The 23,015-nt window shown below is 38.2% G+C and overlaps 1 protein-coding gene across 3 annotated transcripts in view; it reads right to left on the minus strand.

The window, feature by feature from the left end:
• Positions 1–23,015, minus strand: part of ZNF804A (zinc finger protein 804A) — a 263,923-nt gene that overhangs the window by 53,754 nt on the left and 187,154 nt on the right. For all 3 annotated transcript variants that reach the window (XM_060780212.2, XM_060780221.2, XM_060780229.2), the window contains exon 2: positions 9,917–10,060. In XM_060780212.2, the coding sequence (XP_060636195.2) occupies positions 9,917–10,060 (144 nt within the window). The remainder of the gene's footprint in view (positions 1–9,916; positions 10,061–23,015) is intronic.

The following is a 23,015-nucleotide window of genomic DNA, read 5'->3' on the forward strand; positions in this document are numbered from 1 at the left end:
GAAGGAAAGTAGCAAAGGCGATTGCAATAGTTTGTCCCTTCTCGACATGAATGGCACCATCCCTGTCCAGAAAACAGACTAAAATGACTAGATAGTTTCAACCCTTACTAAAAGAAGCCCAAGGGATATTTTTGTGGAGACACTAAACTTTTCTCATTATAATGCATTACTTATTATTTGCATGTAATGAGTAAGATGCACACATTAAAAATGGTCCAGTTCTCTAAAATCCCTTCCAAATAATTTAGTGAAATAATGAGCAAATACTACTTGCTGTGAACCACTATTTGAACTTGAGCATATAGAAGTAACTATTTCTATTATTAATTAAAAATGTAATGAGAAATATCATTCTTTTGATGTGTTAACGTTTATGCTTTGTGATTGGAATTTTGTATAATTATATTAGAAGTGATTAATACAGATAGTGCTTTTTAAAGTCTTTAAACTTGTTCAAAGAGGTGTAAACTGCTTAACTTTAAACTCACTTCCAAAAGACATGAATGATATCACTTTTTCTATCATTGCTTGCTGAATTTTGCCATTTATTCAAGGCTTTAACTAGGTTCCTATGAAATTACGTTCAGTGAATAACTATGCTCAAGAAAATGGAAAAATACCTTGGACCAATCTGGTATTAATCAAGGCCAGCTAATCACCTCCAAACAAAGGCTTCCCCTAGGCAAGAAGAAGCCAAGCCTTGAAGCTGCACAGGTATTCAATGCTAATCAAGCTGGCCAGTTGCAACATTCACACTTGCCTCAAACAGACAAGAGTTCTTTCTCCCACCCTGGACCTTCCACAGATATAGAAACCTCACTTGCCTAGCTTCCAACAGACCTCACAACCTCCGAGGATACCTGCCATAGATGTGGGCGAAACATCAGGAGACAATGCTTCTGGAATGGCCATACAGCCCAGAAAACTCACAGCAACCCAATCTGGTATCATTTCAATGTGTGGGAATACATGTGCCATAATTCACCCCAACATGGGTTTCTGGTATTGGTATGACACAAGACTGGAGAAAGTCCAACTTAAAAGTGAACCCTGCAGTTCTGCAAAGAGGGTGTATTTACACAGGTAGGAAAAATCAGGGCTGATCCAGAGTGCATTACTCTTCACCAGTGCTGGGGGTGGCTAGACTCCCTGCCTTCATCCTGCTGTCCCATGTGGCTGAACCCAATTTATCCCAACTGCGTGGTCACCTTTACCTTTGTTGCCTTGTCACTCTTGTAGTAGTGGATACAAAGCTCCAAAGAACTCCTCATCATCCCTGGTGGGTACTACTGCTAATATTAGCAAGGGCATACTCTGAGACAGTGGGAGACCAAAGGGGCGATTCTCCTGTGTCACATCAGCAAGTGTGTTCATTGACAATTTGAAGCTTTTTGGAGCTCTGTGGCTGCTGCTACAACAGTCACAGGATGAGAAAGGTATGTACCATCACCCATGCTGCAGAGTCCAAGGACAATAGGGTGGCCATGTGAACAGGCCATCCTCCTATCCTCTGCCTTAACTGTTTACACCGCTCCAAAGTGTGGGGAATCTCTGGAGCACTCCTCAACTTTGCCTAACATGAGGCAAAGCATGTGGACACCACAGAGCCATTTCTTGTCCACCCTGGATTAAATACCCTCACAAAATAGGATTCAGGAAAAATAAAACATCAATGGTAGAGCAAAACCTTTCTAAAAAGTTATCCCCTATTGATCTTCATTGGCAGTTTTGAGTCATGTGGAATTGTTGTATATTTCCAACATGGGTAACTGGACTGAGGAGTGTGTTGCCATTGGTACTACTGGACCTGTCAGTGGTTTTTGATATCATGGTATGCACTGGCTCCATTCTTTCCTGGAGGGATGCTTTCTAAAGTTGGGGCTGGAGGATTCCTGTTTGACTCCATGGCCATTATCCTATGGAGTCCCTCAGGGTTCAGTCTTTCCTTCCATGTTATTCAACATGAAACTATTGGAAAAGAACATCCAGAGTTTTGGGTTTCGATGTAATGAGTACGCTGATCATTCTCAGCAGTATTACTCCTTTCCAAGAAAGCTGTCTCTATGTTGTTGTTATTGTTGGTATTTATACCCTACTTTTGCTGGTTTTAATCTGACAATTTACTTGTGGTGTGTGTGTGTGTGTGTGTGTGTGTGAGAGAGAGAGAGAGAGAGAGAGAGAGGAGCAACTTGAGAAACTGCAAGTTGCTTCTGGTGTGAGACAATTGGCCACCTGCAAGGATGTTGCCCAGGGGACACCTGGATGTTTTGATGTTTTTACCACCCTTGTAGGAGGCTTCTCTCATATCCCCACATGGGGATCTGGGGCTGACAGAAGGAGCTCATCCATGCTCTCTCCAGATTCGAACCTCTGACCTATCAGTCTTCAGTCTTTCTGGCACAAGAGTTTACCTCATTGTGTCACTGAGGGCTCCCAATTTACTTGTTGGGAACACCAGATAACTTAACTTTTTTTTTTTATTCTAAGGCTCCAGCATTTGTGGGGATGGGATGAGATGGACTATGAAAACATTGGCTGATGGAGGAAGAGTTTAAGAAGTTAAAATAACTTTTTACAGTCCAATCATATGAGAAGTATTTCATTCCTCCCATGCATATATCAGTATTATATATTTCCCCATTTCAAAATAGATACCTTTCATAACCTTTGTAAAACACAGCTGACCCATGATGCAAAACATGCTCTCTTTCCACCCATCTTGTGCCTTTTGCAACATCTATAATACAGCACAAGGTAGCAATCCAAGGCACAGATACAGCACGTTCTTCCATCAAGCCATCTTCCTTCTCCACTTTGTAACCAGTTTCTGACTAGTTCTTGTAAGCTTTAGATTTAGTAGATAGGTTTTGTACCAAAACTCCCAATTCAATGATCCCATCTTATTTCTTATTTATTTTACGCAAGCTGAGTCCCCTAAACCCTTTTTTATGTGAAATTTTGGTCACTTTGTTAGCTTGATCAACTTTTAAGATCATCACTGGAGGACTTTCCACCACCATCACAGCTGGATTTGGTGGCGTCACAGGAGAGAGCCTTCTTGCTTATTGCTCCCACACAGGAGACTTTATCTACCTCTTATCTGCTTTTTTGCAGCCAGTGGCCAAATACCTTTTTTATTTAGGCAGACCTTTGGCTTAAGTCATTGTGATAGGTCTTTTAATAGAATGTGTTGTGCTCCCCTGTCTTTATTTTACTATGTTTAAATATATATTTAAACTATTTTGACTCAGTGTTTATAAGAAAATTGTTCATTTTTAAAATATATTTGTATAAAAAAAGATTTTAGCTGTTCTTTAGCTGTAAGCCTCTTAAGCAGGCTTCACAAATGCTGGTTTGTTATAATTAAATGTTAGATTTCTATACCACCTAATTTATATGCCCGAGGTCATGTAAAAAATTCTCTGGTCAAAAGGGGTCCCGAGAGGAAAAGTGTAAGAAGTCCTGATCGAAAGAACTTGGCCATCAGCAATGGTGCCAATTACCAAAAGAGCTCTAATTTCCAATGAAAATGGCTGTCTAAGCTGAGGAATTGGTGCTTTTTAACAATATCTTAGAAAGGAGGAATTAAGAATCAAAAGAAGCCATTTTCAAAGCCTATTCCATTCCTAAGAAAGGACTTGCTCAAGAGCCTAAATCCAACGACTTCAGAAAAATTAGGAGGGGGAAAAAGTCTGCAATATGTTTTATGCAGAAATTTTCCCTCCCTATATCAGCAAAGCAATTAGCCCCCAAATACTTTCTCTCATTATTAGGAAATTATAGTCTTACTACACAAGCCAACAAAACTGAACTTTTTGTAATGAAACTTGCACAGTTTAAATCAATTTTAATGCTGATTTTAAATATATCTTTATTTTTTCCATCGTATTAACTTTTAAAAATATGACAAATGGTACATTACAATGGACTACTGTAAAATCTGCATATTTCACATGATATTTGTGTAACACAAGCCAACAAGTATTTTTCATCAGGTATACTTTTAGGTCATTATTATAGAGGGCTTTTTTGCGCTGAATTCAGATCTGTGTTTATTTTGTTTTATCAAGTGTAGTTTTTGTGATGAGGCTAATCAAATAATTAATTCAGTTATGCATTGGTATCAATAGACTCTACTTAACCACAACCCAACAAGTATTTTTAGGTCATTCTTGTAGAGTTTTTGTTGTAACTCAGCGTGTACCTTCTGTATCTACTAGTGCTAGTAGGAGGAAACAAGGCTTGGAAGAGGAGGACGCTCAGCAGCAGCTGAAGCGCATTAGGGAAATGTTCCTAGAATCTAGTGATGAGGAAGACTTTCAGGGGTTTACTCATGAGGAGATGGAGATGGAGGATTACCGTGGTGTAAAGCGAGTAGCACGCAGTTCTGATAGCGATGAGGAATCCATTTCCAAGCGTCTTAAAGACATAGCAGATAGCTACGGGTCTGAAAGTGATGATGAAGAGCTGGACTGGACTAGGGTCCAGGAGGTTCAGGATGTGATTAATGCTCCAACCTCCAGTGGGGAGTTCCAAGGGTTCACAGACTCATGGGTTTCGGATACTGCTTCTCAGGATGCAGCCCGGAGTGCAGATTGGCAGCAATGGAGGGAACGCAGTTCACCTGTGGAACTGGATGCACCTGGAAGCGAATCTAGTGATTCTGATGGGATTTAAGGAGTAGCCTTGGGTCCATTATGTTGCAGAGTTCAAAGCATCGTGTACCTGTGTATCCTGCTGTTAACTCTTGCCTTGAGTCCTTGCATCCAGAATCGTGTTTCCGTGATCGTGCTGACTACTTTGCCTGGCTTGGAACCGTGAGTCTTGTCTCCTGTCCTGACCTCTGGACCGTCTTGACCATTCTACATTCCTGCCTGTCTCCAGCATGGACTTCGGACCGCTCCTCATTCTGCTTTTTGTGTTGTGATTTTTGAACTGACTGTGTTCCATTCTAACCACGAACAGTTTTGCCTGCTTTACTTCTGTTTTCCTTTTTGCTGCCCAGACTGCCTGGGTTACTGTTTGTTTACATTCCTGCAAGCCCAGGCTGTTTTGTTTACAAGCTCTGCTGAGAAGAGCCCTTTGACTTGTTAATTTGCCATTAAACACCCTTTGTTAACCCTTAAGCTGCTGTTTTGCCTCATTGCTCTGCCTGGGTCCTGACAGTTTTTTTGCACTGAATTCAGATCTGTGTTTATTTTTTCTCTAGCACATGTAGTTTTTGCAATGGGGCTAATCAAATAATTAAAGAATTTACACTCTGATATCAATAAGATTCCATTAGATCAGTGCATAAATGCATTAATTATTCAATTAGCCTCATTGCAAAAACTACACGTGCTAGAGAAAAAAAATAAACATAGATCTGAATTCAGCACAAAACAATCTATAAGAATGACCTAAAGTATATCTGATGAAAACTACTTGTTGGTTTGTGTTATTATTCAATAATGTTAGAGGTATTTTCACTGCCATTGTCTTTGCACAGTAACAAGGAAAACAGAGCTAAATTTAAAAAATTACTGCCAGCTATGTGCTGTGAATTTACCCAGCATATATCTTAGATAAAGCGATTGTACCTTTGGAACAGATTCAAAGAACTAGAAAATAAAAGTGGGTCTTCATCTGATTACAAAACACAATAAGATCATTAATAAAATAATACTGTCCTTCCCCCAAGAAAGTTCATTCAAGATCTCTGACATACTGATAGGTGAATTCATTAACTATAGTTGAGAGTGTCATTTATATTGAGACATGATGAGAAAGAAGGAATGAAGGCAGGCAGGCAGGTAGGCAAACAAACACAAGAAGGCTATTGTCCCTTTGAGACTAGGCAAAAATCTGAAAAAAGCACTTGCAAAACTGTCACGGTGGCAGATTCCCATGGCACAAAACTTAGAAAGCTACAAAAGTGTCCTACTTTTACAAAGGTGCTGAACATCCAGTATTTTAGATGACATCAGTAGAAAAAAAACTGCTTGCCCAACTTTCTAGTGGCTTTAATAGCAGTAGGGGTGAGGAGGAAAGGAAACACACAATTAAACCAATTTAGTTTTGTGATTAAGAAAAGCCACCATGAAATAAGTCAGGTCTGCACAATTTGTGACCAATCAAACTGTGAACATTGCTGAATTTGTGAATTCACACCAGCTGCCTGGACATGCCCTACAAACTATTTTATGACACTTTTGACCATCACCAATTCCAGCTATAAAAGCATTGCGCTCTTACGACTAGGAATGTCCAGTGAATGTCAGCTAGACTAAATTATACTGTTAGTCATCTAAATAACCTCTGATGTTGTTTCTGTATTTAAAGCTACATCCACCAAGTTCCCATAAAGACTGGATCTAAAATATCCTCTAAGCTGGCATACAAACAACCTAGAATTAGTATAAGTAACACCTTTCAGAGGTTAGTCCTATTGGGTTAACTGGGTTTTCCAAGTAAGAAAATAGTCTGAACTGTTAATCAAAACGGCCAAGGGAGCAGCTGTGTCCAAACTAAATTAGATGAGGTTGCGCTATATTCAAACTCCACTTAGGACCTCATCTCATGGAGGTCCTTGAAGCTGGGGACAGCAGGGAGATCCATAGGGCAGCATATTTGTCTCCCAGTGCCCTGCATCACCCGCACCACTTCCTTGTCCATTACATGCCAAAAAGCATACTTTTCCCATGTGCTCATTGTCCCCATGATTTTGAATCTGAACATGGGTAGTCTCCCATGTTCAGATTCCCCCTCTGAGAACACTTCACTAACACATTGGGCACAAAACCCTGCCAGAAGTAGATATGCATCATGTGACAAGATCCGGCAGGCTCCATGCCAGCTCCATGGGTGAAGTATTCTATGATTAGATATTTCCCATGTGATGAGATCCTATGTCTAAAGGTGCTAGAAGTTACTTAGGACTACTCTCTCACTCCTTAAAAAATATGAGAGCATTTCACAAAATGAAAGGCAGTAGAAAAACAGGATGGGTTGTCTTAATAGCATTATAGACCCCTGGACAAAGTAGCGCACTAGGCCCTGCATACGCAACCACTTACAAGAATAAAAGTGTAAATTATCGATAAACTGAACTTACATTTATTGATACCTCTAACAAAATTAGTGCTCATTTTTTCTTTCTCCTCTGTAGCTTGTTTCCTCTTCTGTGCTCTACTCAAAACATTAAGTTTCATTTTTGCTCAAAGGGTTATTTATGAACTTTGCTAATATCTAATGACTCTATGATTTCAGTTGTTGTTTTTCACCTCAGTCCACAGGGAGGCAGGTAGTAAATAACAACAACAACAACAACAACAACCCCAGAATCGCCATAGATTGTGGTGAATCTGGCGGTGCCCATCGATGGGCGTGAGGAACCCGTCAGATCACACCCCATATCACTCAACTCATGAATAACCCCATCCCACTGGGAATAGCATCAGCCACCCAACTTTCCCCCTCATTGTTGCTGATTGAACACAGGAAGCCTCCTGTGTTGCCACCTCAGTGGCAGACACTGGCTCTGCTAGAGTTTAGCCACAGATCCACACCAGAAGTAGTATGACATCATGGGATGGGAGTTGGCAAACTCCCAAGCAAAACTAACACTGAACTGCCACATGCCACCAAAACATGCTTCATCTGATGATGTTATGATTGTTAACATTCTCTCTATGTTTCCAGAATAGAGTAAATTTGAATTTAGAGTAACATGGGTATTTTCTCAATCCATGTTTCTCCCCCACAAAAAACCACCTTTTGTTGACTCTTTTGCTAACAGACTGTAGCCAGCAAACACTTCTGATGATGAATTTGTCCATAGGTAGATATTTGATATCAGCTAACAGAAAAAAAATGGTTCTACTAGCTCACTCTTAACTCACTCTGAACAACTAGCACATGTTTGAGTTAAAATTACATCCTGAATGTATAAAGGGTTTCAGTCTCATGCTCTACATATCGAAGAACAAACTGGAAACATCTGTCTAAATCACAGGCAAGTATATCCAGGGCATTCACACTTATTTAAGATGCAACGGATAAGAAATGAAAACAAGAGGGCAGCAAGGCCTCAATCAGTCATATGGTAGTCTGCATGCTTTAATCAGCAAATTAATCCATTAATGCTTCCGTTGATTAATTGGTTGGCAGCCTGGTTTTAATCAGTAAAGGGAAATTTTAATTGGTGGGGCTAAGATTTAAAGACATATTTGAAGCTGTTTGATGCATTAGCAGAAGGGAAATCAGTGATTCAATATGGAATAGTGATTGGTAGCTCTTATTTATTAAATTGCATATTCCAAAACATCATTTCATGTGTCAAAAGCATTTGTAATCTCATAATAAAGAAATACATTATGTTGGTCTGTTCATTTTATCATTTGCCTTCCAAGTTTTAATATAGCAGGCCTGTATATCATGTGAGCGATCTATTTCAGGATCCTTAGCATAATACAGTTTTCACATATAATCCAAAACTTTGTCTTGGGCTTCCAGTGGAAGCATACCATAGAATAGAAGTGATGTCTAGAGAAGTATTCTCTGTAGGCCTCTAGTGTGACTCTGTTGTCAACTTCTGTTGAAATTTCCAGAGGAAATTAACCACAGAATCATGTTGGAGGTTTAGAAAGAACACTTCTCTATATATCAGTAGGTCTTCCTCCATAATTCTATGGTATTCAAAGGTCTTCACATATAACTGAAACCACATTCAATAAGCTTGCAAAATAAGTGGGCCAATTGCACACACTCCAGAGCATCTAATTAAAAAAAAACCCAGTGTAGTGTTAATATAGTGGTACTGAGATGTAAGGTTCAGTGAGTTGAATGGGCTTTTCCCCAGGTGGGTGTATACAGGATGATAAGGCCTAACAATATACCCCCTTTGCATGGGAAGTTGTTCTGACATCTCAGTTCAGTGAGGACAGAAGTGGCCTACCAGAGTAGCCCTATGCATGCAGAAGAAAATCATACTGAGTTCAACAGAACATTGTTGTTGTTGTTGTTCATTCGTTCAGTCATTTCCGACTCTTCGTGACCTCATGGACCAGCCCACGCCAGAGCTCCCTGTCAGCCATCACCACCCCTAGCTCCTTCAAGGTCAATCCAGTCACGTCAAGGATGCCAGCCATCCATCTTGCCCTTGGTTGGCCCCTCTTCCTTTTTCCTTCCATTTTCCCCAGCATAATTGTCCTCTAAGCTTTCCTTTCTTGTCATGATGTGGCCAAATACTTCATCTTTACCTCTACTATCCTTCCCTCCAATGAGCAGTAGGGCTTTATTCAATAGAACGTCCTTCAGTGTAAATCAGTATGGAAGTGCAGCCTTACAAAATAGCACATCATAAATAAACAAAAGAAATACCATAAGATCACTAAAACAAGCCAAGAGCCAGTAAAAGGCAAATCAGATGCTATGAAAATACAAGAGAACAGGAAAGCTTTTTGCCTAGTTTCTAAAATACAGTAATTTTAGTAACAATTAAGGTTTCAGCCATAGCATTATTAGGAATGTAAATTTCATAACAGAAAATACTCTTTCCTTAGTAGTCACTAACATAGCTTCAGAAGCATGAGCACCCAATCCACAACTTGTGATGCAATTTTTAATTATGTGGCAGATGTATTAACCAATGAATGCTTACCAAGCCAGACGAATGATCACTAAAACAGGTAGAAAAGGCAGAAGACAGATATATAAAGTTAGGCCAATCAACAGTTTATAGATTTCAGGTTAATCTGGATGTTCCTTCTGCATTTTTTGGTAATGATATTTGTATGTTTTGATGCACACAATTATCAGATTGCATTCAAATCTCCATATATCTCCCATCTAAGACTCAGCCATGAGACCATCTTCAAAACAGCTCTTTACTTTTACATCTTATTGACGGTCACAAAAATACACATGGCATAGTTACCTGTTTATGAGCGTGGTCATAAGAGTTGATGTGATTGTCAAACTCTTGATGTTTGTAGTACTGTTTGTCACACAGTTCACAATAGAAGTTGGCTTTAAGGTCTTCCAGTGCCTTGGCTATCGTATTCTCCTTTTCAGCATAATCCTATGAAAACAAAGACAAGAGGTAAATGCTTTCTTAGCTGTTGTTCTGACAGTACCAACGAGAAAGTTGTTTTTTCTTTCCTTTTGCTCTGTAATTTAATCAAATTTGTCAATGTTTACACTGCCTTACTAAAAGTTGGACCACATTTGCTTTATCAGCAGAGCAGCACAACATTTTGTGCACACTCCAATTTGCACTCCAAGTGACAGGTACCTCTAGGGCTTTCAAAAGACACATGGCGACAGAAACACATTTTTAATCCTACAAAAAAGTAAACAAATAAAATGAATATTAATCTTGCTTACGGCAGTATTCATGTTAATTTTCAGGGGAAAGAACACCCCACCCCACCTCTGCATCATTCTACATGCACAAATCAGTGGTAAAAATCCCTTCAGTAAATAAATGCATTTCAGCACAACACATATTGAGATTAAGAGACATTTAATTTGGTTACAGGGCTTTTTTCAGTGAACAATAATGAACAATTTACTGCTTCAATACAGTGGAAAAATAAACAGGCTGAGGGATAAATATGGTCATGCAATGGAATCATCATTTATTTCAGGCATCAAAGATATTTACATGAAAAATATCATCTGCAGCATGACTCTACATAAAGGAGAGTTGGGAAACTTTATCTCCTCCAAATGTTATGGGCCAACCTGACATCATCCTTCTACCATAATTTATAGTAGGTGGCCGCATGGGATGTGTGGGCCAAAACATGTGGAGGACCAAAATTTTATCTCACTTACCATACCTAAGTGTTTCTAACTATACAGTATAGTAAGGTAACAGTGATGTATTCATCTGTCTTTCACTCTTTACAAACAGTTATTATGGGCACTGCTCTTCCACCAAATTTTGCAGCTCAATTAACTAGCCAGCATTGTTTGTATTGGTAATTTCACTGGTTACATACTGGACTGGGCAATCATATAACTTATAGAAGCTACCCAAGGTTTTAGACAAGAGTCTGTCCCATCTCAACCTGGAAATTTGATACAGTGAACCCAGGAGACTCTACCACTGAGCTATAGCTCTTCAATAGCTATTAGTACAGTGGTTAATATTGGAGTAAGGCTTAAGAGTCCCATACTGAAGTCCCTAATGAACATTTAAGCACACTCTGTGACCTTGGACCATCATACTCTGCCATCCTAACTTACTTCACAGTGTTTTGGGGTGTTTAAAGAGGGAAGGGAAGAATCCCATATTGCATTCCTTTGGAGGAAGAGTAAGATAAGCAATCATATAACTAATTAAAAAAACAATTAATTAAAATTGGAAGAAGACATGTTTGCATGCTATTTAATGGTTGATGATGGCTTGCGCTAGCAGAATTAGCAGAGAATGGGAGGTTTGTATTAGAAGTCAATATGCTTGTTGTGATATGTCTGTGCAATGGTCCTCAAGGGACTACTCAACTTGATGATTTCATTGGTTATATGCTAGGCTTTGAAGACTACCATGGAAGCAAACCAGGTGTCTCCTCTCCTGGGTCAGCATCATCTTCATGTCCATCTGCTGCCAGCCCTGTCACTTCTTGATTGCTCTTCACCCTCAGCAGCCAAGTGATAAAGCTATCTCTCTGTCTTCATCACTCTGTAAAAAGCTGACAGATGGTCACACACTGTTAAGAAGGAATTGCCATTTCCCAATACTGAACCAAATATATTTAAGCGCAGCAAAAGTTTGTATTCTTCCTGCTGCTTTTAAAGTTTTTCCTCTATAAATTATTTTGAACCAAATAAAAAAAACCAAACTTAAATCTTGATTAGATTCCTTTAAATACAGCAAGGATTTCTAATAGGGCTGGGCGGTTTCGTTTCGTTAATTCGTAATTCGTTAAAAATTCGTTATTTTTTTATAACGAAGGGATAACGAACCATTCTGGAGCAACTTAAAAATGAAACGAATTTTTAAATTGGTTTCGTAAATGCTTCGGATTCGTTATGTATTTGTTTCGTTATCGGTTTGAGGTCGTTTCGTTATTATTTCCGCATGTCTGGGGCAAGTTTTATAGTTGTTTTTTGTTTAATTAGTGAAAAAAATTATAATATCACACCAACAGTCAACAACAGAGGGAGAGGGAAACTTCAGAAGTTCCCCCTGTCCCATTTGGAGGTTTTTTAGCGTATTGCGTGGTCGCGTCCCCCATTAACGAATCGATTCGTTATTGTTTCGTATTTCTTTCGTTAATGTTTCGTAATTTTTTTAACATTTACGAAATTTTGTAAATATTGAACTTTTTAAAAGAAAAAATTCGGAATTCTTTTAAATATCGAAACGCAAAAACCCCCAAAAAATGAATCGATTTTAGAAACATTTTTTTCCGTTGTTACCCAGGCCTAATTTCTAACTACAATAAAAAAAAAGTGGGGTTGGGTAAGAGAGCCACTTAGGGAGTAGTTGCAGATCTATTTCTATATTCATTCATTTATTTATTTCCTATATTTGTACCTCACTCTTCTCACTCCAAACGGGGATTCGGAGCTGCTTATATATTTTAGGCAATACCTATGCATTTTTGTGCAGAAAACAGTATTTTGTGCAAAAATATATCTTTCATTTTCTGCAGAGAAAATCCTTTAGATGTGTTACCTGTGTGTCTGCAGGCTGGCCTACTTCTAATAGCCTATTCGGTTCATCTCACACACTGGCAAAATTTGTCAAGCACTGACACATTTTTTCTAGATCCCAATCACTTCCTGACCTACTCAGACATGTATTGATCTAGAATCCACAGAGCTCTTCATTCTCATTTCTTCTCTGTTGTTCATTGCATGTTTGCTTGGAGATAACTGTATTTAATAATAAATTTGTGGCCACCACATTCAATTCAAAATTCAGTGTTCTGTTGTTTTGAGACTAAAATATTTCTGCACAGAAAATGCTGTTCTCTGCACATGCCCCTGTAAAATACCAACAATATTTTGTGCAGAATAAACCCTCAAATTCCAAATACTGCAGAATTGTGTTTTGTTTTTGAAATGGGAATAATTACAAAAATACTCATTGCTTTCTTTGAAAGTAAAATTAGTTAAGAATCACATTCCTACTCTATTGACATGTAATATAGAAGCAGATTGGCATCTCTATAATTTGTGAACACCAGTGACTTCTCATTTTGGAAGGCTCTCAGGCAACATGTCAACAAATAGCAGAATTCTGTCTTAGTAGGTTTCCCTCTCTCCGCTATGCTGCTATTGCTACCTATTAAATTCCTTTCTTATTGTGGCTTCAATTTGCACAGTTACAGGGATATAGAAACAAAAAAAGATGCAATTCTCAGCTTCTCATTCTTGGTCTTTCTTCCATTGCTCAGGGTGTAGCAAAAAAACCCCAGGGATCAGCAATACCTTTCCTAAAATTGCTGTAGCCTTTGGTTTTTGCCTATTAAAGTCAAATTCTGGTATTGTTTCTGCTAAATACATATTTGTGAGATAGTCAACCATAGGTTTCATTCAGCAGTTCACTGCACATTTTGTTGTGCTTGAGAAAACAGCTCTAGGATGGAGGATTTTGGCAAAAATCCAGTATTGATAGAATGCTCCAATTTTCTTTTACACATATGGATCTGAATAATGTAACAGAATTCTTGAATGAGCAGAATCCCATCAACATGCTTAAGGCAATGCATATTTGATGTCATAATTAAATGTATTTCTTAAATTATCTGTGGATTTTACTGAACCAGTTTGCACAACAGCAAAAGCACATAATGTGATACTAAATTGCAAATAAGGTGGATGCAGACTGATGGCACTGAACATTGTTTTTTAAACAGTGTTGTACAGTGATTTATTATTGAAGTGTTGAAGCCACCCTTTCTCAAAAATCCTCACAGACAATCTTTCTTAGGAAAGCTTTCCTTGGAGCAGTCATTAAAAGGATCATCAATAGAAAGCCTGTCTAAGTAATGAGCTATACCAGTGAAGCAGCCTTTGGTGTCACCAAATGATGTAAAAATGATGGCCTCATTTTCTGCAAATCTCAAGCTCTGTCTTGAAAAACAGATGATTAAAGTGCAATACGTGGGTAATGTGCACCCCTTAATCCCATTTTTCTATCCTTCCCCAAGAGGTACCTCTATAGTTTGTCCCTTCCCACTGTCCATGTGTGTCCATGTGAATAATAGAAGAGCAAGGAAGAGGGGAGCTGTCCACTAAAAAGCATGTTTTGTCTCCTTCACCTGTCCTCAATTATCTGTCCCCTCCAAAGTCACCAAATATTTCTAAATTAGCTGAAATTTGAACAAAAATGATGTCATGTTACTACCAGTTCTATAACAAAAAAGAGGCAAGTGTGGTCCACTGGGTGGTTGCAGAATGACAAATGCCTCTCTTGTTCAGTTGCTTACCCTTCTGCTAAATATACATTGCAGAGCAAATTTAGCTATTTCTTTTCAGACATGATGCTAGAGGCACATCAAGGAAGGCAAAAAGAACTTTGATAAGACTGGTGGTGACATTTATCAGAAAGAGAGAGAAGGATGTTTAGTTCATGTTTTTAAAATCCTAATCCCATGTAGTTACAGTTTTAAGTTGATTTTTTCCAGTCTGATGGCCATTCTTGTGTTTTCCATATTTGCTGGCATATGGCATGTATCACCTTGACAGCATTAACTTTCAAGATTTTAAACAGTTCAGCTGGGATCCCATCATCTCCTGCTGCTTTGTTGTTAGCAATGCTTCTTAAGGCCCATTCAACCTCACTCCTCAGGATATCTGATTCTAATTCACTCACCACACTGTCAGAACTATCCTCGATATTATTATCCTTCCTATACAGATCTTCTGTATAGTCTCGCCACCTTCTCTTGATCTCTTCAGCTTCTGTTAAGTCCTTGCCACCTTTTTTCTTATTATACCAATTTTTGCCTGAAATTTACCTCCAATGTTTCTAGTTTTCTGGAAGAGGTCTCTTGTCCTTCCTATTCTGTTGTCTTCTTCCACTTCCATGCATTGCATGTTTAAAAATATTTCCTTATCTCTTCTGGCTAACATCTGGAATTGTGCATTTAACTGGGCATATTCCCCCTTATTGCTGTTTCCTTTTGCTTCCCTCCTTTCTTGGGATACTTTAAGATGGTTCCTGCCAAATTGGAACAACGGAAGGGAATACAATGGTAAGACGTTATGAGTTGCAGGCTGAAATATCTGGAAAGCCAAAGGTCTTCCATTTGATACCATAATAGTACAATACACAGCAATTATATATATATATGGATCGTTCTTCATGCATGGTATGAAAAGGAGACTAAAGTTAGGGCATTGCACTGCAAATACTCAGTTCAATAATTTTTGCACTAAACCAGTTTATATCAAGCCAATGATGGAATAGGTGTTTGTTCCCAGTCCTAAGTGTGTTCTAAATAACTCAAAATATTTCCAACTGCAGAATTACCTTTGGATAAAAATTGCCTCATAAAACTGCTTGATTAAGTTTTTAAATGTTAGCCAAGCTGTTATGCATGGAGATGTGGTTATTATCTATTATTTATGGTGTGCTTTTGCTACTACAAAACTGAAGAGCTAAATCAAAGGGATAATGTTATTTCATAGAGATGTGGAAATGCAACTGCTGATGATATTAGCAAGCTCTGGCAGACACTTCTGTACTCTTATCAACAAAATTCCTATTTAGCCTCTAAATAAGGGATTATGTAGAGATTACATAGCCCAACCCCATTATTTATTGGTGTCCTGGTTTTAGGCCTGTTCCTGGGATTATTTTAGGCACTGATTCAGAAAATGGCATTGGATAGATCCCATCATCTCTAGTTTATTAAATATGGTTATTGTAATTTTCTATGGGCAACCAGATGGTGACTGGTATATGGTATACGTTCCATATATCAAAAATTAGAGTTGATGGGGGAAACTGGTGCTATTTTTGGAATTAGGAAGTCAAATCTACTCAGAAACAGAGTGACATTTGAGGTACACAAAATGTGTGTGGACCAGTGTTATGAATGTGTAATAATCCTGAGTAGGCAACTTTAGCATATTCTGGTCACTGTTTTCAAAGATGACAACATAATATGCAACTAAATATTGTTTGGTGCTTCAAACTGGAAATATTTATTATTAAAACTCACTTTTTTTTTACAGTCAACACGGTATTTTCTTAAGGTGTCAATGGGAGTTCCAGAAGGGTAGACCAAGATATTGTGCAGAAGATTTTAAAAAGGCAAATTACAACTTTCTTTGCTAAAATTCAACCAATCTGGGTGCATCTATCAACACGAATTAGAGCCAGCATACAATATTTAACAGGAAGAACCAGGCTGTTTTTTGTTGCTAGTGTCTCAAGAACTTCCCTTCTGTTTGGCGGCTCTGGAAGTAAGAGATGAATATCTTTCTTCATTACTCTTTCTACCAATCTTGCCTCAAATATCAACCAAATATAAGCAGCAGCAAGATGGGGAAAGCACTCCAAGAAGAGACCACACCACTAACTTAAAACATCTCAGAGGTGGACTTGGGCATATTTCTGATCCATGTTTCTTCTGTATTTTTATTCTGTTTATAAATAGTAAGGTTTACATATTTGGTTGAACTGGAATTGATTAGGACAATTTGGTAATTTGGATGCTAAATCTCCAAACACAGGAGGGGAGGAGCTGGAAGGCTGGTCAGAACAAATCAACAGTAGCCAGATCCTATGGCTACTGGAGATGATGGGGTTAAATGCACTCTACCTGAAGCAAGAGGTCTGCCGTGGGGCCTCCTGGAGATGATGTTTTTTGGGTTGTTTTTTTTTACCTGAGGCAGTGTCTCTTTTATTCCCTCGACAGTATCCTCCATTTCTTTTGGAAAACGTCCCTAGGCCTGTGCTCCGGAGGGTCCTGCAGGGAAGTCACTTTCTCAGCAGCACTTGCATGGGATGGGCATTGAAAAGCCTCTGAGCTCCTCCTGAGGCATGATCAGAGTTGAAGTTTTTCCTCTCTCTGTTTCTTGGCCAATAAAGGCTTGGTTGTGTCCGTGGTCTGACTGGCTGAAAATGGATACAACTGGCAACTACTATTCCCAGAACCCTCTCTTCTGTTTAGTCTTATTTTTAAAAATGTTATGGTAAAAACTTAAAATAATTCCAAACAATTACCAGATTGGTGAATTGTTATGAAACTTGGCAGGCCTACATTCATAAATGTGATAAATGAGGCAGGTATCATATAAATAGGCCTAGAAAGTACCAAAGTTCCCCCAATGGGTTGAATCTCTACAGAATAAAAACAGCCCCCCTCCCCTCCAGTGCTATCAATTTCCCAGTAAAAAAAATGAGGGGTAAGCCCAAAATGGGACCAAAAACTGCATGTTTTTGTGTCAAATTACACAACCCTTATAATTAGTTTCCTGACGTACAAATAGATTTGTGTGAGGAAGGGTTTATTTGCATTTTTAAAAAAACAAAACCTGCTCTCTGCATTCCTGCACACATTTTTTTTCAAATTTGCAACCATTAATCCATTGACAAAAGCATCTCTCTCTGTGTTTAATATCCATGCTTTTCTATGCACATAGTTGTGCCAGTCATGTGCAATGATAAAATTAAAAGAGATTTCTTTTTGAGAACTCAAATTTCAGAGTCAATGCAGTCATGTGTGTTCTATTTATGTTGGGTCATTATCCATTTTACTAGAAATATAGATTTTTCAAAGACCATTGATTCGGATGGCAGATTTAATGAACATCAAAGTGCCCCATTCAAATAAATGGGACTTCTTGAGGCCAAACTATGTGATTTCCATTTTTAATGCTATGTTCTCCCAAGTAGTGAAAGATGTGAGGCTGGCATAGCATCTAATTTACCCTACTTAGATACCTTACATGTGTGTGCTTTGTCTTATAATTAGCAATTAGAAGTTAAATATGAGATTAATTTGCAAGTCTGATTCTCAGTTAAAGCATGATTAAAGTTAATCTTTAGAAATACACATTCCTTTAACATCTAGTTTGATTATTAGTATAAACCATGGCAGGATTTTGTGATCTATTCATAATGAAGCCAAATTTCCCCTTAGTTTTTTGATTTTTCCATTTTCTTTTAAAGCATATTTTCTGGAATTGAATTTTTTAAAATGGCAATCATGACATTGCCAACCATTATTGTGAATACTTAAGCTATTTGATTTTTTGTTCTTCTTGAACTTCTTTATGAGAGACAATATACTGTAAGTGCTTCATGTATGTGTGTGTATGTGTATGCACACATATGTGTGCACACACCTCTCTTGAGGTATTTCAAAATGTATCTTGAATGAAAGCAAATATCTCTTCTGAACAAAGCAGTTTAGAATTTCAAATTATATTTATTCAAACAGATGCTGAATGAAATCCAAGAAAGAAACTTGATTTTTCTTTCACATATGTTTCTCTCTTCCCACTCTTGCACCCTGCATTTTATTTTGCAATATCTTTCCAATCCATTAAGCCTTTTCATGGAAATTTACCATCTTTCTTCTGTCCTTTTATAGCTTTAGGGAGTTTCTCTACTTGTCTTCCTTGATATGTTATGAAGTTACATGCCATAAGTAGTTAAAGATCAAATCACGGAAAAGACATTTCCCAATTGGGCAAGCCTTAAATAATTGTACAGAGACATCCTTGCTAAATCTAGTAGAGACTGTTATTTTGTTTTTGTTGGAAAGCATATGGGGGATTTTGAACATACTTCAAGAAGCATATTTTAGTTTATTGCCCAAGTGTACTAATACTCTACTTCCCTTGTCACGAAGAATTGACTATCTTAAAAGATCTATATGCTGTTCTGTAGAAAACAAGTAAAAGTTGAATTTTAAATTCATAGACTATTACATAGTAAGAGAGTTTTAGCATGGCTGCTGTATGTAAAACAATAATACTATAACAAGGGTCATTCCTTATTTTCTTTGTATACCAATAAGTTTCTAAAATAAACATGCCTCATCAACACAGTCCAAGCTAAATAAAATTCATTCATGGTAACTTCAACTTTCTTTATTTTCCCATGCTTTTAACAAATTTGAGATATAAACTAATGTTTGAGATTGAGACTACAGTGGGATTGTGTGTGTCCTTCCTACTTGGAAAAGGTAACACATTTCAATGAAAGTGTCAGCACCCATGTGTAATTCACACACATCCCTCAATGTTGTGAGATATGTAACCAATGAAAATGGCTTCATTCACTTTTTTCTCTCCCATCATTTAACTATAAACATGGTCCAAAAGTGTAGAAGTAAAATCCCACCCCAGTATTTTTATTTTGTTAACTTGTTTATGCTGAAGTTTATACATTCGTTTCAAATATAATTTTGCACACTGTCAGATTTCAAAGTTCATTTGGACAGTTTCTTGTGCAGGAAAAAGTAAGAATTGACTGAACTCTGTCTAAAATTATTACAGTTCTCACGGGCAGCTTGTTAATTAAAACAGTGTTTTCTTGGCTGCACACTAATCATATTCCTGTTGCTTGAGGGTATTTTCTCTCTCATTGCCATAGATATGAAGAACATGCTCACTGTGAACATTTCATGTTAGTATTCTGACTCAGCAGTTTACCCTGTGGTGTCTTTACTTTGTTACAGACTAAACTGTCTTCCAAACAACAGCCAGAACCAAAGGTCAGTGAGAAAAATCAATGCTGACATCTTCGATTGACCTACACAACTTTGCTTCTAGAGTTGCTGAATTCTTCCATTTCTTCCTAATGCTTGATTCATATATAAGGGACACCTGGTCTAAAAGCCCATAAATCACTGTAGCACACATTTCCCTTCTAAATTCATAGAAGGCTCATAAAAATGTCTTAAAATACATTATTATTTTCTCTTCTGGATTTATTTATTTTGGTGGATACTACACCCCTTGATTCCTCAGATAACAGCTTGGGACAGCCAGTGTTCAAGACAATATGAAACCTGCAAGATACTGCTCAAACTGACTACCCAGCAACTGTTGCCACCATTTGTAATAGTAACACCAGCAGCCCATTCAACCCTGAAAGAGAATTTAGAGCTCATCTATACCAGACAATTTAATCTTGTGTAAATATGCCCTAGAGCAATTCTAGATCTAGCATGTTTGTGCTGAATCTAGGACTCTTGTCTAGATGAAACGGGCGCACCTCCATTAGCCTGGGATGGTCCGCATCTCACCTCCTTTGTGGCAATGCACCTCTGACCCAGCCACAGAGCTTCAGTTGAGTTCCTGGCTGGCATGAACCTTTCTGCTAATGTTTGAAAGGGACCAGCAGAAGCGGGGAAAGAATCAGGTTCACATTTCTGCTTCCAAGACCTGGCTATAATGTTTCATGTGGCTGCAAGGAGCCTTTATACTATCTGCCCCCTTCTACCTCCTAGTTAGATGAGGCTTTCTCCTGGTTAGGTATATAATTCTTTGCTAACTTCTTGATGGAATAAATGATTAACTTCTGAAATTTTCATCCTATTTCAAGAAAGTCTGTGAAAACCAGAGTTTCCGAAGGCTATTCACAATTTGGGAATTCTGTGCAAAATTCATACATATGAGTAGTTTGTGCAGAAAACAGCATTTTCTGCTTGGAAAATAATGCTTCAATGAAGAACTATTAATAATTTGTCTATAGAAAATACAATTATCTCCACAGAAAGTAAAAGCAAAACAAACAAACAACTCTACCACCCCCAGGGAATGGTCTAGGGACATTGGATGCCACACCAATGCTGAGCTACACAAGAGATTAGCCTGGGTAAAAAACCAGTAGAGTCCTTGCATAAGATGCACCTAGATTTCAAAAAGGAAAAGCAAGATATAAATATACCCAATTCAAAGACAAGATTAGCAAGAGCTATCCATCCAAATGCTTCCCTGGTAGCCTTTACTGCCTGCTGTAGGGCTATTAGTAGGGGGTGGTGTGAGGTGTTATGCAATTGCAGAGGTCTGGGGTGTGTCACATTGTAAATGAAAGATGCAAATAATGTGATGGATCTCCTGCACCATTATGATCATGACCATAAAAGAACCAGCATCCTCTTTACATAACATCATATTGCAGACATCCATCTTCAATTGATCATTGTCACTTCCCTTTATTGAGGGTTAAAGCCTTGTTTTATGTTAAATGGCACCTCATAGGGGCAAAATTTGCCAAAGATGAAGCTTTCGTAGCTGACCCTTCATGTTCAATCTTTAAAGATAATGAGGATGTTGGAATTCGTTTACCTTGTAGAAAGCTTTTTTCTCGCAACAGTTTCTGTTCCAAATTGGTTAAATATTTGCAAGCAGGCAAATTCTGCCTTTTCCAATAAATATACACTTTCTTCCCCTGGCAATTTCATTTCTGGTTCTAATCAATTTGTTTATGGCACCGTAACTACATCTACAAAGCCTCAGTCCCCTCTCCCTCCTACATATATACACTCACATTTACAGGAGGGAGAAATGTAAAAATTATTCTTATGCAATAAGATTAAACCATGGTCTCTGAAGAAGTGTGTGTGCTAAATTAAAATTAGAGATGGGAAGGTATTAGGGCAAAGAAATGTAAATTGTTTTTAATGTGCATTTAAAGAGCTGTTTGATGCTAAAAATCATGTCCTATAAAACCGCTACGGCAACATAAGACTCAATAAGTGATACAAATGAGAGTGAGGAACATTCTCTGGAAATAAAAGATATTTGTATATAGCTATACAAGCATTAACTCCTTAGTGTTCCTCTTAAGTCATTATGCAGGAGATACTGGTAATACTCAAGCATACAGAAAGAATTATCATTTTTAGTAAAGCTTCTCAAAGAAGACAGACTACAGTCTCTTTTCAAACTTCCCATAACATTATAAGGCAACCCCACCCCCACCCCCGGATTAGACTACACTATCTATCCCAGTAGCCTGTTTTCCCACACTGGGCAGCCAGAAACTTATAGAAAACCAACAAGCAGAGCTTTGTCTTTTGTTATTCAGCAGTTAACATTTGTCCATTTTCTAGAAAAAATACATAGTCTTTACTTATGGTGTCGGAGATATGACTCTAGTGTTTGCCTTGCCTCCAATGTTCCATAGCTATCAATGTTGGATAATAATAATAATAATAATAATAATAATAATAATAATAATAACCATCATCTCCCAAAAGGGACTCAGGGCGGCTTGCTAGGCACTACAAGTGTAGTATATAACAAATGGTACATTAGTATAAAAACAGTATCACATAAAAGTTATAAAAATAACCATGTGGTTATGAAGATCAACCATATCCTGCACCAATTTATAGTCCTCATCAAGGAAATAGATAGACAAGATTGAGGTCAGCTGTAGGGGACCCCTCCTGCATTACCTCTCTGTATACTTGTTTCCACCCTCTCTTTCTGTACCTTCCTGCACAGTGGTACATGCCTTGGTTACATCTCAGTTGGACTACTATAATGCACTCTACATGGCCTTTGAAAATTGCTCAGAAACTTCAGTTGGTCCAAAGAGCAGCAGACAGACTGCTAACCGGGGCTGGTTATAGAGATCATATAACTCCTCTGTTGTGGCAGCTCCATTGGCTGCCAACACATTTCTGGGCACAATTCAAAGTGCTGGTTTTGACCTACAAAGCCCTATATGACACTTGCCCAGGTTATCTGAAGGACCGCATCTCCTTCTATGAACCTGGGAGACATCTACGCTCTACTGGGGAGGGCCTTTCTCAGCCCCACCACCCTTTCAAGCACACTTGGTGGGAACACGGGAAAGAGCCTTTTTGATGTCTGCTCCCAGGCTGTGGAACTTCCCTCCCAAGAGAAACCAGAATGGCTCCATCCCTGCTGGCCTTCCTCAAGCAATTCAAGATCTTCCTTTGCCAGCAGGCTTTTGGGGAAGGGGAAGGGGAATCTCTGGGGAGGGTGGGGGGGATTGGGGGATATGAGTTTAAAATGCCATTTTAATGTATTTTAATTCGGTTTTAACCAAACTGTTATTATTTAATTGTTTTTAACTA

Source organism: Anolis sagrei, chromosome 1 (assembly GCF_037176765.1).
Source record: "Anolis sagrei isolate rAnoSag1 chromosome 1, rAnoSag1.mat, whole genome shotgun sequence".
NCBI classification, from domain to species: Eukaryota; Metazoa; Chordata; class Lepidosauria; order Squamata; family Dactyloidae; genus Anolis; species Anolis sagrei.